Raw genomic sequence first — 16,698 nt, forward strand, 5'->3', positions numbered from 1 at the left:
CTACCATCTTCGTTGATACAATTCCTCTTTTGGAGGTTTTAAGTGAAGTTTATTTCTTTTTGTTTTAATTAAAAAATGTTTTTAATTGAAGTATAGTTGATTTACAGTGGTTCAGGTGTACAGCACAGTGATTCAGTTGTATATATGTGTGTGTATATATATATATATTCTTTTTCAAATTCTTTTCCATTATAGGTTATTACACGATGTTGAATATAGTTCCCTGTGCTATACAATAGGTCCTTGTTGTTTATTTTATATATAGTAGTGTATATCTGTTAATCCTAAATTCCTAATTTATCCCCCCCTTTCCCCTTTGGCAACCATAAGCTTGTTTTCTATCTCTGTGAGTCTATTTCTGTCTTGTAAATAAGTTCATTTGTATCATTTTTTTAGATTCCATATGTAAATGATATCATATGGTATTTGTCTTTCTTTGTCTGACTTAAAAGTGAAGTTTATGTCTATGAGAAGGTAAGAAATCATTTGATAATTCAGTGTCAGAGCAGGGAGTGGAGATAGTTTGATACATTGATAATGCTCATATCTTACCTTCGTATTTTAAAAATGTTTTATGAAATTAATTCATTTTGACATAGTTTGTGATTTCCATAGTCCATTCTTGAAGTAGTGCAGTTTCTTAAATTTTTTTGGAAAAATAATGATATATATTTCTCAAAGGACCAAGCAAAACAATACAGACATTTATATAGGGAAAAAAGGGAAAAGATCACATAAAGTCATCCTCTGTTATCATCTTCCAGCAATGAATATTATCAATAATTCTTTCCAGAATTTTTTATCTCAACATACAAACACATGCAGACATACTTTTATGTGTGGGTAACCCACCACTTCCTGCCATTACATGGAACCATATTATAATGCAACTACATACATTTTTACCATATTTCAGCGTATCCTTTCATATCAGTAGGTTCGTCTAACTTCATTCTTTTTAATATCTGAGTAGTTTTGCATCAAATCAATGTGTCAGAATTTATTCAACGATGAGATTTTCTCAGGTTTAGGCTATTTTAAATAATGCTGCAAACACTGTCTTTGTGTAAGTATTCTTGCAGGCTCGTGTGAAAATTCTTTTCAGATAGATTCCTAGAAGATGAGTTAGAGTCTGAGAGGTCTTGCTAATCTGAGAGGTTAAAAGAGTCATACATTGTTTTAGTGTGAATTTCCCTTTTTACTGGTGAGGCTTAAGAGTCTTTTCATGTTTATGGGTCATTTCTAAATATAACATCTGCATTTTTTCCTCAACCATTTCAGTGTATCTCACAGGAACCTGTACATAACATTGTTATAGCACTCATTATGTTAAATTATAATTACTGGTTTACTTGTCTCACAACTAGATTCTGAATTCTTTGAGTGTAAAGATAGTGCCTGTATCTTCAGTTCCTAGCAAAAAACCTTGTATCTGTTAAGCTTTAAATATTAAATGTAATTGATTTTCACTATAGTCATCTGTGGTAGATTGGGCAGGGATAATTATACTTGGCTTTTAAAGAGGGAAGTGAAGCTCAGAGAAGTTATATATATCTTTTTCCTAAAAACATGAAGCAAATAAGTGATTTAGCCAGAATTGGAATTGATATTTTAAAAATTTCATGTCCTTCTTCTAGTACCTTAAATGAAAAAGTTTGAAAATAAGGCTAAAGAGATTTAAAAATAAAAGTAAATTCAAGGAAAGTGAACCCTATGGAGTCAGACTTTGATGCAGTCTCAGATGAATGGCTGTGTAAAGCCTATTCAGGTATTTCTTATGGATAAAAACCATGGAAAACCAACTTAATTAGTGAATTAGGTTATTATCAAACTGCTGCAACCACACTGCCTTCCTTGCCATTGCTTGGACTTGCCAGGTTCAGTCCTACCTCAGGACCTTTTCACCTGCCTGAATCACTCTCCAGAGATACCCACACAACTGTCACTTACCTCCTTCAAGTCTGCTCATGTCTTGCTTGGAATTAAATCTATCCTTTTAATATGATCTACCCACCGTATATGAAATTGCTCCCTCTTCAGTAGTTCCTATTCCATGCTCTACTTTTTCTGTTTCCAAGAGCATTTCTCTTCTAACTTCCTTATATCATTTGTTTACTTATATTGATCAATTTTTAAATTTGTTTCCTGTCCCCATTAGAATATAAACTGTGAGGACACTGGGATTTTAATTTTCTGTTTTGTTCATTGATGTTTTAAAGTGGCTAAGATACTTCCTAGGTAGCTAGTGCATGACTGCTACAGAATAGGCAATTAATAAATATATGCTGATTTTATAGATTTTCTATAGAACAGCTTTAAAATGAAGCTTGAAGACCAGCTAGGCCTAATCTGAGACCTAAACAGTCAAAGTCACAGCAACATTATAGCTCATTTTTTTATAGACCTAGGAACTGCAAAGTAAAAATCCAGTCTTGACTTTGAAGGATATTAGGTTTATTAGCAAGGTGGTTCTCAGCTGCAGTAGCAATGGCTAGAAAAGGAGTCCATTGACTTGAACTATGACTGAAATTAAAAGTATACCTGGAAAATACAAAGGTAACCAATTGACATGAGACTCTGTCAGTATCTCAACTGTATAGGACTATTGCTTGAAATCCCTTTATATTCTTCTTACGGTTAAATAGTGCACATACGCTGAATGTTTTTACTAGTCTGTAGTGGACAGGTGGGAGGATAGTAGAAAACAAGGGAAATTCTGGAGAAGGACTGGTACCTCCGTGTTACATTTATTGGAATGAATGCCCATAGAATTTTTTTCTTTATCTACTCTTTTCTCCAGGAACACTGATTATGTATATTGTCCTTTTCTGTCATCCATATCAGTGTCCTTTTCTAAAATCATTTTATACTTTTTCAAAAGTTCTATCTTATGTGACTTTCTGAATTTTATCTACTGTGTTCTTAATTGTATTTTATGTTTTTAATTCCTAAATATTTGAGGATTTTGCAGATACCTTTCTTTTATTAGTTTATAGTTTAATTCCATTGTGATCAGCACATATACTCTGATTTCAGTCCTTTTAATTTTATTGAAACTTGTTTTTGTAAATGTAAATTGGTGCAGCCACTGTGGAAAACAGTGTGGAGATTTCTCAAAAGGCTAAAACTAGAACTACCATATGACCCAGCAGTTCCACTCCTGGGTATATATCCAAAAAAATAAAAACACTAATATGAAAAGATATGTGTACCCCAGTGTTCATAAGCAGCATTATTTACAGTCACCAAGATATGGAAACAATATAAGTGTCCATCTACAGAGGAATGGATAAAGAAAATGTGGTGCATGTACACACACACACACACACACACATACACACACACACTGGAATACTACTCAGCTATAAAAAAGAATGAAATTTTGCCATTTGCAGCAACATGGATTGACTTGGAGGGCATTATGCTAAGTGAAATAAGTCAGACAAAGACAAATACTGTATGATATCATTTATATGTGGAATCTAAAAAATACAACAAACTAGTGAATATAACAAAAGAAGCAGACTCACAGATATAGAGAACAAACTAGTGGTCAGTGGGGAGAGGGGGAGGTAGAAACTATTGGATGTAAAATAGGTTCAAGGATGTATTATACAGCATGGGGAATATAGCCAATATTTTGTAATAACTGTAACTGGAATTTAACCTTTCAAAATTCTATAAAAAATAAATTTAAAAAGGAATAAGGCAGATCTGCTAGTAAATCCTATTTTAAGTATTAATTAGTATTATTTTCACTGTTATTTTTGATGATTGACTTGATTTAAAAAGTATAATGCTTGAGCTGAATATATGTGTATGAATGTGTGTGTGTACATTATTCTAGTTTGTGTTTTTATTTTTTATTATTGTTAGAGGTTCTGAAATAGTGAAATGTATTTAAAGTTAGTAGAATTGTGTATCTCTGATTTAATTCTAATTAAAATAATTTCTGTGTATACCTTTTCTTCCCTTGCATCCTAATTTATTTTATATGGCATTGTTTATAAATGTTATTTAATATATTGTTTGTTATGCTTTCTATTTTCTTATGCAGGACCAAAAGATCTCAGATTGCTATAACTGAATGTATATTTGAACTTCCAAATCTCACAGTTCAAGCTACAAGAGCACAGACACTTCTGCTGCAAGCAATTTATCAAAGTTGGTCTCATACTGGAAATGTCAGCTCTTCAGCAGTGAATGAAGCTTTGATGAATGAAGTTTTCCAAACTATAGGTAAGAACACAGTCTTCTTGACAGGTGTATGGAAAACTCTTATTAGAGGTGACTAATATTTTATCATTCAAATTTATGTGTATAGCATGATCAACTTAAATTGTAGTGTATTTCTGTGAAAGCAGATTTTTATAGCTCCTGTGTAAAATCCAAGATATGAGTTAAACCATTCAATTTTGTTCTCTGCCACCAACTTGTGGATATAGTTTGTAGTTGCAAGAGATTATTTTTCACCAGCTCCTTGTACAATTCATTCTTTGGCCTTACTTGGATAACTTTTGAGGGGATCAGTGTGTATGTTTGAAATGATAACCAAGTCAAGTATAAATACAATATGTTTGATTGTGCTGGTAGAGTGGAATAAAATTCTTAATTATAGTACTTTAGCAATTCATAAGCAAGTTAATTTTTTTAATGTGGAAAACATTAGTCTTACACCCTGAATGAATGAATTAACTACGGAAAATTAAAAATCTGCTTTGATGCCAGTATATTATCTTCATCTTATCACTCACTTTGTAGATAAACAAGAAACCCTGCAGAAGGCTTGCTTCTTTTAGTTGTTTCAGCTCAAAATACTGTTTCTTTTGTCAGTGGCACAAAAAGGATATATTTTTATTAAGTGCAATCATGCTTAAAATGATAACGTTATTTTTATCTTATACCTCATTTGTTTATTAAAATAAAGCTGGTTTTGTTGTTATACGATGCTTTTTAAGCTTCTAAGTTTAGACCTTACTATGGGGAATATCTTATAAATTCTTAAAAAATGCATTTTAATTAGAGCCTTTTTATTTGATATAGCCATTGCCTAATGTAAAATTTTATAGTTGTTTTGGAACAGGTTTTTAGGATTCTATAAAAAAATTATGGGACAAATGTTTAATTTGTTTAGAAGTTCTTAACTTGGGGCTTATGAAAGGGCTTCGAATTCTGTGCATACCCTGAAATAGTATGCAGATCTTATGTGTGTATAAACATATACCCCTAAGGACACACATATTTATGTTCTCTTTTTGAATTGATTCTTTTATTAAATGTAGTGAGTCTATTCCTTAGAGAGTCTTTTGACATATCTATTTTTTCTTATATTAACATAGTTAACAATTAGCTTTCGTTTGGTTGGTATTTGCTATAATTCCTTTTGCATGCTTTACTTAAAACCTATCTGTTTTTATCTTTAGGTATATGTCCTGGAAATAACCTATAACTAGATATTATAGATCAAGTTTTATAATCTGCCTTTTAGCTAGTAAATTCAATCCATTTATACTTGTGACTATAGGTTTTTTTTTTTTCAATTTTTATTTATTATTTATTTATTATGTTTATTTTTGGCTGTGTTGGGTCCCCGTTTCTGTGCGAGGGCTTTCTCCAGTTGCGGCGAGTGGGGGCCACTCTTCATCGCAGTGCGCGGGCCTCCCACTATCGCGGCCTCTCTTGTTGCGGAGCAGAGGCTCCAGACGCTCAGGCTCAGTAGTTGTGGCTCACGGGCCCAGTCGCTCCGCGGCACATGGGATCCTCCCAGACCAGGGCTCGAACCCGTGTCCCCTGCATTGGCAGGCAGATTCTCAACCACTGCGCCACCAGGGAAGCCCGTGACTATAGGTTTTTTTGTCTTTGTTTCTATCATCTTACTGTTTTGTTTTCTTTTCTACTGATTTAGCTACACTACTTTTTAAAAAATTGCTATTATTTCTTATTTAATATTCTCTTTACACTTGTTTGGAATTTGTATACTCCTATTGAATTATTATTATTTTTTTAATTTTTGAATTTTATTTTATTAATTTTTTTTATACAGCAGGTTCTTATTAGTCATCCATTTTATACACATCAGTGTATACATGGCAATCCCAATCGCCCAAGTCATCACACCACCCCCCCCCATCCCCCCCACAGCTTTCTCCCCTTGGTGTCCATACGTGTGTTCTCTACATCTGTATCTCAACTTCTGCCCTGCAAACCAGTTTTCTGTACCATTTTCACATATATGCGTTAATATACAATATTTGTTTTTCTCTTTCTGACTTACTTCACTCTGTATGACAGTCTCTAGATCCATCCACGTCTCAACAAATGACCCAATTTCGTTCCATTTTATGGTTGAGTAATATTCCATTGTATACATGTACGACATCTTCTTTATCCATTCGTCTTTCGATGGGCATTTAGGTTGCTTCCATGACCTGGCTGTTGTAAATAGTGCTGCAATGAACATTGGGGTGCATGTGCCTTTTTTTTTTCACACATTGTATTTTATTTTTACAAGAGATAAATAGACTGACACCAAGCATTGTACATGGATGACCACAACAAAAGCATCAATGATTGCAATTACCAAACATGAAACACACTCATACTATGTCATAATATTGACATTCAGTCCAGTAATCCTCCACTGTAACAGCTCCTTTACTTTGCAGTGAAAATTGATGTGTATATTCTTTGACTCTGAGTCCTTGTGGGATTTTTTTTCTTTTTAATTCAAACAAAAAGTCACAAAAATTATACTCATCCTCATCAGTTTACTCAGTCCCATGTAATTAATTTTTTTTTCATCTTGATCTTTTGTTAGCACTTTTATGAGTTCATCAGTTTTTCATTAGAGTTCTGAAAATGCTTATTCATTCAGTTCAGCAGTACAGTCAGTTACCAGAAACCTGTACTTGTCAGAGTCTTTTCCATGAATTTCTTGAAGATGAAACCCTCTTATAGGAACATATTTGCAAAATCATCAGAGTACACCCAGAACTGTCTGTAAATGACAAAAGACTTAAAAATGACCACAGTTAAAGATTTGATGAGAGTTCATAATAATGCAGTTGACAAGAAAATTAGTTATTTCTGACATATACATTTTAAAGTAATAACTAGGATTATTACTTATAACATTATACCAGAACATATAAGATTTTTAGACATTTCATGTAATGTCTGAAACATTTATATTAACATATTTCCATACATATTTCCATACAAATACAAATATAAGATTTTTAGAAATTTCATGTAATGTCTGAAACATTTATATTAACATATTTCCATACAAATAACCCAATGAAAGTTTAGTATTAGTTGTTTTGTTTGTTTGTTTTTTTTATACAGCAGGTTCTTATTAGTCATCAACTTTATACACATCACTGTATACATGTCAATCTCAATCGCCCAATTCAGCACACCACCATCCCCACCCCACCGCAGTTTTCCCCTCTTGGTGTCCATATGTCTGTTCTCTACATCTGTGTCTCAACTTCTGCCCTGCAAACCGGCTCATCTGTACCATTTTTCTAGGTTCCACATACATGCGTTAATATACGATATTTGTTTTTCTCTTTCTGACTTACTTCACTCTGTATGACAGTCTCTAGATCCATCCACGTCTCAACAAATGACTCAATTTCATTCCTTTTTATGGCTGAGTAATATTCCATTGTATATATGTACCACAACTTCTTTATCCATTTGTCTGTGGATGGGCATTTAGGTTGCTTCCATGACCTGGCTATTGTAAATAGTGCTGCAATGAACATTGGGGTGCATGTGTCTTTTTGAATTATGGTTTTCTCTGGGTATATGCCCAGTAGTGGGATTGCTGGGTCATATGGTAATTCTATTTTTAGTTTTTTAAGGAACCTCCGTACTGTTCTCCGTAGTGGCTGTATCACTTTACATTCCCACCAACAGTGCAAGAGGGTTTCCTTTTCTCTACACCCCCTCCAGCATTTATTGTTTGTAGATTTTCTGATGATGCCCATTCTAACTGGTGTGAGGTGATACCTCATTGTAGTTTTGATTTGCATTTCTCTCATAATTAGTGATGTTGAGCAGCTTTTCATGTGCTTCTTGGCCATCTGTATGTCTTCTTTGGAGAAATGTCTATTTAGGTCGTCTGCCCATTTTTGGATTGGGTTGTTTCTTTAATATTGAGCTGCATGAGCTGTTTATATATTTTGGAGATTAATCCTTTGTCCGTTGATTCATTTGCAAATATTTTCTCCCATTCTGAGGGTTGTCTTTTTGTCTTGTTTATGGTTTCCTTTGCTGTGCAAAAGCTTTGAAGTTTCATTAGGTCCCATTTGTTTATTTTTGTTTTTATTTCCATTACTCTAGGTGGTGGATCAAAAAAGATATTGCTGTGATTTATGTCAAAGAGTGTTCTTCCTGTATTTTCCTCTAAGAGTTTTATAGTGTCCGGTCTTACATTTAGGTCTTGAGTCCATTTCGAGTTTATTTTTGTGTATGGTGTTAGGCAGTGTTCTAATTTCATTCTTTTACATGTAGCTCTCCAGTTTTCCTAGCACCACTTATTGAAGAGACTGTCATTTCTCCATTGTATATCCTTGCCTCCTTTGTCATAGATTAGTTGACCATAGGTGTGTGGGTTTATCTCTGGGCTTTCTATCCTGTTCCATTGATCTATATTTCTTTTTTTGTGCCAGTACCATATTGTCTTGATTACTGTAGCTTTGTAGTATAGTCTGAAGTCAGGAGTCTGATTCGTCCAGCTCCGTTTTTTCCCCTCAAGACTGCTTTGGGTATTCTGGGTCTTCTGTGTCTCCATACAAATTTTAAGATTTTTTGTTCTAGTTCTGTAAAAAATGCCATTGGTAATTTGATAGGATTGCATTGAATCTGTAGATTGCTTTGGGTAGTATAGTCATTTTCACAATATTGATTCTTCCAATCCAAGAACATGGTATATCTCTCCATCTGTTGGTATCATCTTTAATTTCTTTCATCAGTGTCTTATAGTTTTCTGCGTACAGGTCTTTTGTCTCCCTAGGTAGGTTTATTCCTAGGTATTTTATTCTGTTTGTTGCCATGGTAAATGGGAGTGTTTCCATAATTTCTCTTTCAGATTTTCATCATTAGTGTATAGGAATGCAAGAGATTTCTGTGCATTAATTTTGTATCCTGCAACTTTACCAAATTCATTGATTAGATCTAGTAGTTTTCTGGTGGCATTTTTAGGATTCTCTATGTATAGTATCATGTCATCAGCAAATGGTGACAGTTTTACTTCTTCTTTTCCAATTTGTATTCGTTTTATTTCTTTTTCTTCTCTGATTGCCATGGCCAGGACTTCCAAAACTATGTTGAATAATATTGGTGAGAGTAGACATCCTTGTCTTGTTCCTGATCTTAGAGGAAATGCTTTCAGTTTTTCAACATTGAGAATGATGTTTGCTGTGGGTTTGTCGTATGTGGCCTTTTTTATGTTGGGATAGGTTCCGTCTTTGCCCAGTTTCTGGAGAGTTTTTATCATCAATTGGTGTTGAATTTTGGCAAAAGCTTTTTCTGCATCTGTTGAGATGATCATATGGTTTTTATTCTTCAATTTGTTATTATGGTGTATCACATTGATGGATTTGTGTATATTGTAGAATGCTTGCATCCCTGGGATAAATCCCACTTGATCATGGTGTATGATCCTTTTAATGTGTTGTTGGATTCTGTTTGCTAGTATTTTGTTGAGGATTTTTGCATCTATAGTACATCAATGATATTGGTCTGTAATTTTCTTTTTTTGTAGTGTCTTTGTCTGGTTTTGGTATCAGGGTGATGGTGGCCTCATAGAATGAGTTTGGGAGTGTTCCTTCCTCCTTAATTTTTTGGAAGAGTTTGAGAAGGATGGGTGTTAGCTCTTCTCTAAATGTTTGATAGAATTCACCTGTGAAGCCATCTGGTCCTGGACTTTTGCTTGTTGGGAGATTTTCAATCACAGTTTCAATTTCATTCCTTGTGATTGGTCTGTTCATATTTTCTATTTCTTCCTGGTTCAGTCTTGGAAGGTTATACCTTTCTAAGAGTTTGTCCGTTTATTCCAGGTTTTCCATTTTATTGGCATAGAGTTGCTTGTAGTAGTCTCTTAGGATGCTTTGTATTTCTGCGGTGTCTGTTGTAACTTCTCCTTTTTCATTTCTCATTTTATTGATTTGAGTCCTCTCCCTCTTTTTCTTGATGAGTCTGGCTAATGGTTTATCAATTTTGTTTATCTTCTCAAAGAACCAGCTTTTATTTTTATTGACCTTTGCTATATTGTTTTCTTTGTTTCTATTTCATTTATTTCTGCTCTGATCTTTATGATTTCTTTCCTTCTGCTAACTTTGGGTTTTGTTTGTTCTTCTTTTTCTAGGTCCTTTAGGTGTAAGGTTAGATTGTTTATTTGAGATTTTTCTTGTTTCTTGAGGTAGGCTTGTATAGCTGTAAACTTCCTTCTTAGAACTGCTTTTGCTGCATCCCATAGGTTTTGGGTCATCGTGTTTACATTGTCATTTGTCTCTAGGTATTTTTTATTTCCTCTTTGATTTCTTCAGTGATCTCTTGGTTATTTAGTAACGTATTGTTTAGCCCCCATGTGTTTGTGTTTTTTACGTTTTTTCCCCTGTAATTCATTTCTAATCTCATAGCGTTGTGGTCAGAAAAGATGCTTGATATGAGTTCAGTTTTCTTCAATTTACTGAGGCTTGATTTGTGACCCAAGATGTGCTCTATCCTGGAGAATGTTCCATGCGCACTTGAGAAGAAAGTGTAATCTGCTGTGTTTGGATGGAATGTCCTATAAATATCAGTTAAATCTATCTGGTCTGTTGTGTCATTTAAAGCTTCTGTTTCCTTATTTATTTTCAATTTGGATGATCTGTCCATTGGTGTAAGTGAGGTGTTAACGTTTCCCACTATTATTGTGTTACTGTCGATTTCCTCTTTTATAGCTGTTAGCAGTTGCCTTATGTATTGAGGTGCTCCTGTGTTTGGTGTATATACATTTATAATTGTTATATCTTTGTCTTGGTTCAATCCCTTGATCATTATGTAGTGTCCTTCCTTGTCTCTTGTAACATTCTTTATTTTAAAGTCTATTTTATCTGATATGAGTATTGCTCTTCCAGCTTTCTTTTGGTTTCCAGTTGCATGGAATATCTTTTTCCATCCCCTCACTTTCAGTCTGTATGTGTCCCTAGGTCTGAAGGGGCTCTCTTGTAGACAGCCTATATATAGGTCTCGTTTTTATATCCATTCAGCAAGCCTGTGTCTTTTGGTTGGAGCATTTAATCCATTCACGTTTAAGGTAATTATCAATATGTATTTTCCTATTACCACTTTCTTAATTTTGGGGGGTTTGTTTTTGTAGGTCCTTTTTTCCCCTTGTGTTTCCCAGTTAGAGAAGTTCCTTTAGCATTTGTTGTAGAGCTGGTTTTGTGGTGCTGAATTCTCTTAGCTTTTGCTTGTCTGTAAAGCTTTTGATTTCTCCATCGAATCTGCATGAGATCCTTGCCGGGTAGAGTAATCTTGGTTGTAGGTTCTTCCCTTTCATCACTTTAAGCATATCATGCCACTCCCTTCTGGCTTGTAGAGTTTCTCCTGAGAAACCTGCTGTTAACCTTATGGGAGTTCCCTTGTATGTTATTTGTTATTTTTCCCTTGCTGCTTTCAGTAATGTTTATTTGTCTTTAATTTTTTCCAATTTGATTACTCTGTGTCTCGACGTGTTTCTCCTTGGGTTTATCCTATATGGGACTCTCTGCACTTCCTGGACTTGGATGGCTATTTCCTTTCCCACATTGGGGAATTTTTCGACTATAATCTCTTCAAATATTTTCTCAGGTCCTTTCTCTCTCTCTTCTCCTTCTGGGACCCCTATAATGCGAATGTTGTTGCGTTTAACGTTGTCCCAGAGGTCTCTTAGGCTGTCTCCATTTCTTTTCATTCTTTTTTCTTTATTCTGTTCTGCAGCAGTGAATTCTACCATTCTGCCTTCCAGGTCACTTATCCGTTCTTCTGCCTCAGTTATTCTGCTATTGATTCCTTCTAGTGTAGTTTTCATTTCAGTTATTGTATTGGTCATCTCTGTTTGTTTGTTCTTTAATTCTTCTAAGTCTTTGTTAAACATTTGTTGCATCTTCTCGATCTTTGCCTCCATTCTTTTTCTGAGGTCCTGGATCATCTTCACTATCATTATTCTGAATTCTTTTTCTTGAAGTTTGCCTATCTCCACTTCATTTAGTTGTTTTTCTGGGGTTGTATCTTGTTCCTTCATCTGGTACATAGCCCTCTGCCTTTTCATCTTGTCTGTCTTTCTGTGAATGTGGTTTTTGTTCCACAGGCTGCAGGATTGTAGTTCTTCTTGCTTCTGCTGTCTACCGTCTGGTGGATGAGGCTATCCCTGTTGAATTATTAACTAAAAAAATAACTGATGCTGCTTTGGAATATAATTTGTTAGTTCTTCAAAAAGTTAAATGTAGAGTTATTATATAACCCAGCAATTTTACTCCTATAAATACACCCAAGAATTGAAAACATATATCTACCTAAGATCTTGTATATGAATTTGTAGCATTATTTTTTTCCTTTTTGCATGCAAAATTATTTATTTATTTATTTTTAGTTTTATTTAAAAAAATTATTTTAATTTTCGGTTATGCTGCATGGCATGTGGAATCTTTGTTTCCCGACCAGGGATCAAACCCACGCCCCCTGCATTGGAAGCACTGGACCACCAAGGAAGTCCCAAAAGTATATTTTTTTAATAATAATTTTATATATTTAAGGTTTGGAACAATTTAAGGATGTTTTTATATACATGGTGAAATGATTATCAGGGTCAAGCTAATTAACATATATATCTCCTCACATAGTTACATTGTTTTTCTGTGGTGAGAGCATCTGAAAGTTTACTCTTAACAAATTTCCAGTGTACAGTACAGTATTTTTAACTAAAATCATCATGCTGTACATCAGATTTCTAGAACTTATCCTACATAACTGCAACTTTGTACCCTTTGACCAACATTTCTCATTTCTCCCACTTCCTGGCCCTGGTAAACAGTATTCTGCCCTCTGCTTCTATGAATTTGACTTTTTAGATCCCACATATAAAGGGAATCACATAGCATTATTCTGAATAGCCAAAAGGTGGATACAACACAAGTGTCTTTTAACCAATGAATGGATAGAAAAAATGTGTTATATCTTTACAATGGAATATTATTCAGACATAAAAAGGAATGAGGTACTGATCCATGCTGTGGATGAACCTTGAAAACATTATGCTAAGTAGAAGAAGCCAGATGCACTAAGTCTCATATTTTGATTCTAGTTTTATGAAATGCTTAGAATATGCAAATCCACAGATACAAAAAGTAGATTAGTGTTTCCCAGAGTCTGGGGAAAATGGGGAATGACTGCATAAGTTTCTTTCGGATTGATGAAAATGTTCTCGAATTAGATAGTAGTGACGTTTTCACACTTGTGAATATGCTAAAGTCTATTTAATTGTACACTTTATAAGGGTGAATTTTATGTTATATGAATTTTATCTTATTCAAAAAAATGTTTTAAATTGATGAGTATTTAATTGGACTAAATTATGTGTTGTGGTCTGAATGTGTCCTACCAAAATTCATATGTTGAAATTCTAATGCTCAATGTGATGGTGTTAGGAAGTGGGGGGGCCTTTGGGAGTTGATTAGATCATGAGGGTGGAGTCCTCACACATGAGATTAATGTCCTTATTAAAAGAGGCCACAGAAGAGCTCCCTTGATTCTTCCGCCATCTGAGGACACAATGAGAATTTAGTAGTCTGCAGCAGGAGGAGGTTCTCACTAGAGCCTGACCATGCTGGCACCTGATTTTGGACTTTCAGCCTCCAGAACTGAGAGAAATAAATTTCTGTTGTTTATATGCTACTCTGTCTGTGGCATTTAGGTATAGCAGCCCTAATAGGCTAAAGCATTATGTTATTGCCATTGTTATGGCCATGATTTTATGTGGAGTTACTGTACAAAATCTTTTCTTTCAGATCCTCACCCATAAGGCCTATAGTGAAGCCTTCATTGGCAGTAGCCTTTATCACTATTGGAAATTATCTAATTCATGTTTTTGATTGTCAGATTTCTGTTTTCTGTGATATTCTCTCCAGAGTTTTTGTTTCTTTGTTCTTTGTTTTTTGTCTTTTTTTTTTTTGGTTCACTGTCTCACAGTATTAATCTTCCTTTATTTATTTAAAATTTTTGTTTTTTGTCAACTGGCTTAGATAGCCTAAAAATTCATATTAAGTTTTGATGGTGCTTAGTTTATAATTTTTATTCTGAAAAACTAATTCCATATTTCCTTTTTTGAATTTACCAAATGGACTGTGCTATGCAAAAACATTTTATTTAAAATTTCTTACTCTGAAAGTATTCTGTGCTAAAAGAATGCTGGCGTAGGTCTTAAAAAAAGGAATAGACAAGTTATCACAGATTAAGTGATTCATAACCTGATGTTCTGACATTGAGAAATCTAAAATTATTAGAACTAATTTTATGGAGATTAAGGGAGTTGAGGAAAGTGGAAAAATGTTAGGAAGGTTCATTGCTTTGCCAAGGAATCTTATTTTTATCAAATGAAGCAGCTATAAAATTTATCATAGATGAATTACAAGAATCAGCTAAAATATTTTTAAAAAGCTAGGTTCCCAAGTGTCTAGTTTTCTTATGTCTTTTTTGCCCCTCCCACCCCAAATCTTATTCCGTTTATTTTAGTCTTAGTACAATGCTTGCATATAATATTGTCCTCTAAATTTTCTGTCTTAAGATCCAGGATATATATATTTAAGGTATAAAGTTGTTAGCATTTTATTATCTTACATCTGTGGGCGGTCAATAGACAATACTCAGCAGTGTTAAGCTTTGTTTAATGTGTTTGGTTTAACCAGTGATCCTTTGCTTTACGTTGCAACTAGTTCTCATTTACTATATTAATGGAGTGATTATGCAGGCTATGTACGTTCTTAGACTTCTCAGACTTATATTCTGATAATGTTTGGAAGAAGAAACATTCTTCCATTTTGCAGTTGACTCTAAGCTAAGCACTTGTTTTCAACATTTCTGCCTCACCTTCCATCATAATCTTTTGCCCCTAGCCTACCTTCCTACTTCTTGCTATCTTATTATTGATAGTTACTAACGCATAGCATCCGGTTTTCTCCTGTCCATCATTCTAGTGGCTTTTCCCTCTGTCTCTATTGAGCATAATTCTCATTTGATAGAATTCTCCTGTATTATCCTTTTTTCTTTAATAGCTGTTTCTTTAACACAAGTCAGCACAGTTTTTTCCTTTGGATTAAACACTGTGGTATAGTCTGTGTGTTCCTTAAAAAATTACATTTTTTTCCATATTCATGCCTTTGCCCAGGTTTACCCCTCCATCGTATGCCAGAAATGCTTTAACTTGGTTTCTCTTCTCCTTCCCATTCCTTCTGTTCAGTCTTTTTTTCAAAACAGCTTTATTGAGATATAATTCACCTACCATATGATTCACTTCTTTTTGGTATGCAGTATTTGGCTTGTAGTATATTCAGAGTTCTGTATTCATCACCACAATCAATTTTACAACATTTTCACTGCCCCCAAAAGAAGTCCCACATTCTTTAGACATCACTCCCCAAGCCTTCCATCTCCCCAAGCCATAAGCAAACACTAATCTGCTTTTTGTCTATATGGATTTGCCTATTCTGGACGTTACATGTAAATAGATCATGTAAAATACAGTCTTTTGTTACTGATTTCTTTCACTTAGGGTACTTTTTAGAAGTTCATCCATATTATAGCATATATGAGTTTCTTTTTATTGTCAAGCAGTATTCCACTGTATGTATATACCATTTTGTTCATCCATTTGTCAGTTGATGGACATTTGGGTGGTTTCTACTTTTGATATTTATGCATGATAATGCGATGAACATCCATGTACAAGTGTTTGTGTGGACATATGCTTTTATTTCTCTTGGGTGTATTTCTAGGAGTAGAAATTGTAGGTCATATGTTAACTCTAACCTTTTGAGGAATTGCCAGGGTGTTTTCCAAGGCAGCTGTACCATTGTATATTCCCACCTGTAGTATATGAGGATTCCATTTTTTCCCACATTTTCACCATAATGTTATTACCTGTCTTTTTGGTTCTGGCTGTCCTAGGGGCTGTGAAGTAGTGTCTCATTGTGATTTTGATTTGCATTTCCCCCATGTCTAATGGTGTTGGCTCTTTGTATATCTTTGTGGAGAAATGTCTATTCAAGTCCTTTGTTCATTTTTTAATTGGTTCTTTTTTTGTTTTGAGAATTCTTTATATATTCTAGATACAAGTTTCTTATCAGATACATGGTTTGCGAATGTTTTCTGCAGTTCTGTGGGTTGTCCCTTTACCTTCCTGATGGTGATCTTCTAACTTTTTCAGCTGTAGCCTCAAGTACATCTTTACATTGGACCTTGTTATCATTTATCAATAGAAATGCTTTGTTTCTTCTTTGTTCCTGATCCTGCTTCTTGATCTTCATCATTACTTTTAGCCCTTTTATTTCTTTCAGCCTTTTTAATATCACAGAATCCTCCCTGCTTTTGTTACTCAGCTTGATTCCTGAGGCCGGCAATTTCAGTGATGCTACCCTTCTAGATTCATTTCTTCCTTTCTCTTTTCAT

General features: G+C 34.3%; 1 protein-coding gene across 16 annotated transcripts in view; it reads left to right on the forward strand.

Moving 5' to 3' along the window:
• VPS13B (vacuolar protein sorting 13 homolog B) overlaps window positions 1–16,698 on the forward strand; it is a 763,196-nt gene that overhangs the window by 130,871 nt on the left and 615,627 nt on the right. For all 16 annotated transcript variants that reach the window (XR_014255333.1, XM_082432674.1, XM_082432665.1 and 13 more), the window contains one exon: window positions 4,058–4,239. Coding sequence is in view for 15 of the 16 variants with exons in the window: in XM_082432674.1 (XP_082288800.1) it covers window positions 4,058–4,239 (182 nt within the window). In the remaining variant the exon portion in view is untranslated. The remainder of the gene's footprint in view (window positions 1–4,057; window positions 4,240–16,698) is intronic.

This window comes from Balaenoptera physalus (genome assembly GCF_965194825.1).
Source record: "Balaenoptera physalus genome assembly, chromosome: 17".
In the NCBI taxonomy this organism is placed as follows: Eukaryota; Metazoa; Chordata; class Mammalia; order Artiodactyla; family Balaenopteridae; genus Balaenoptera; species Balaenoptera physalus.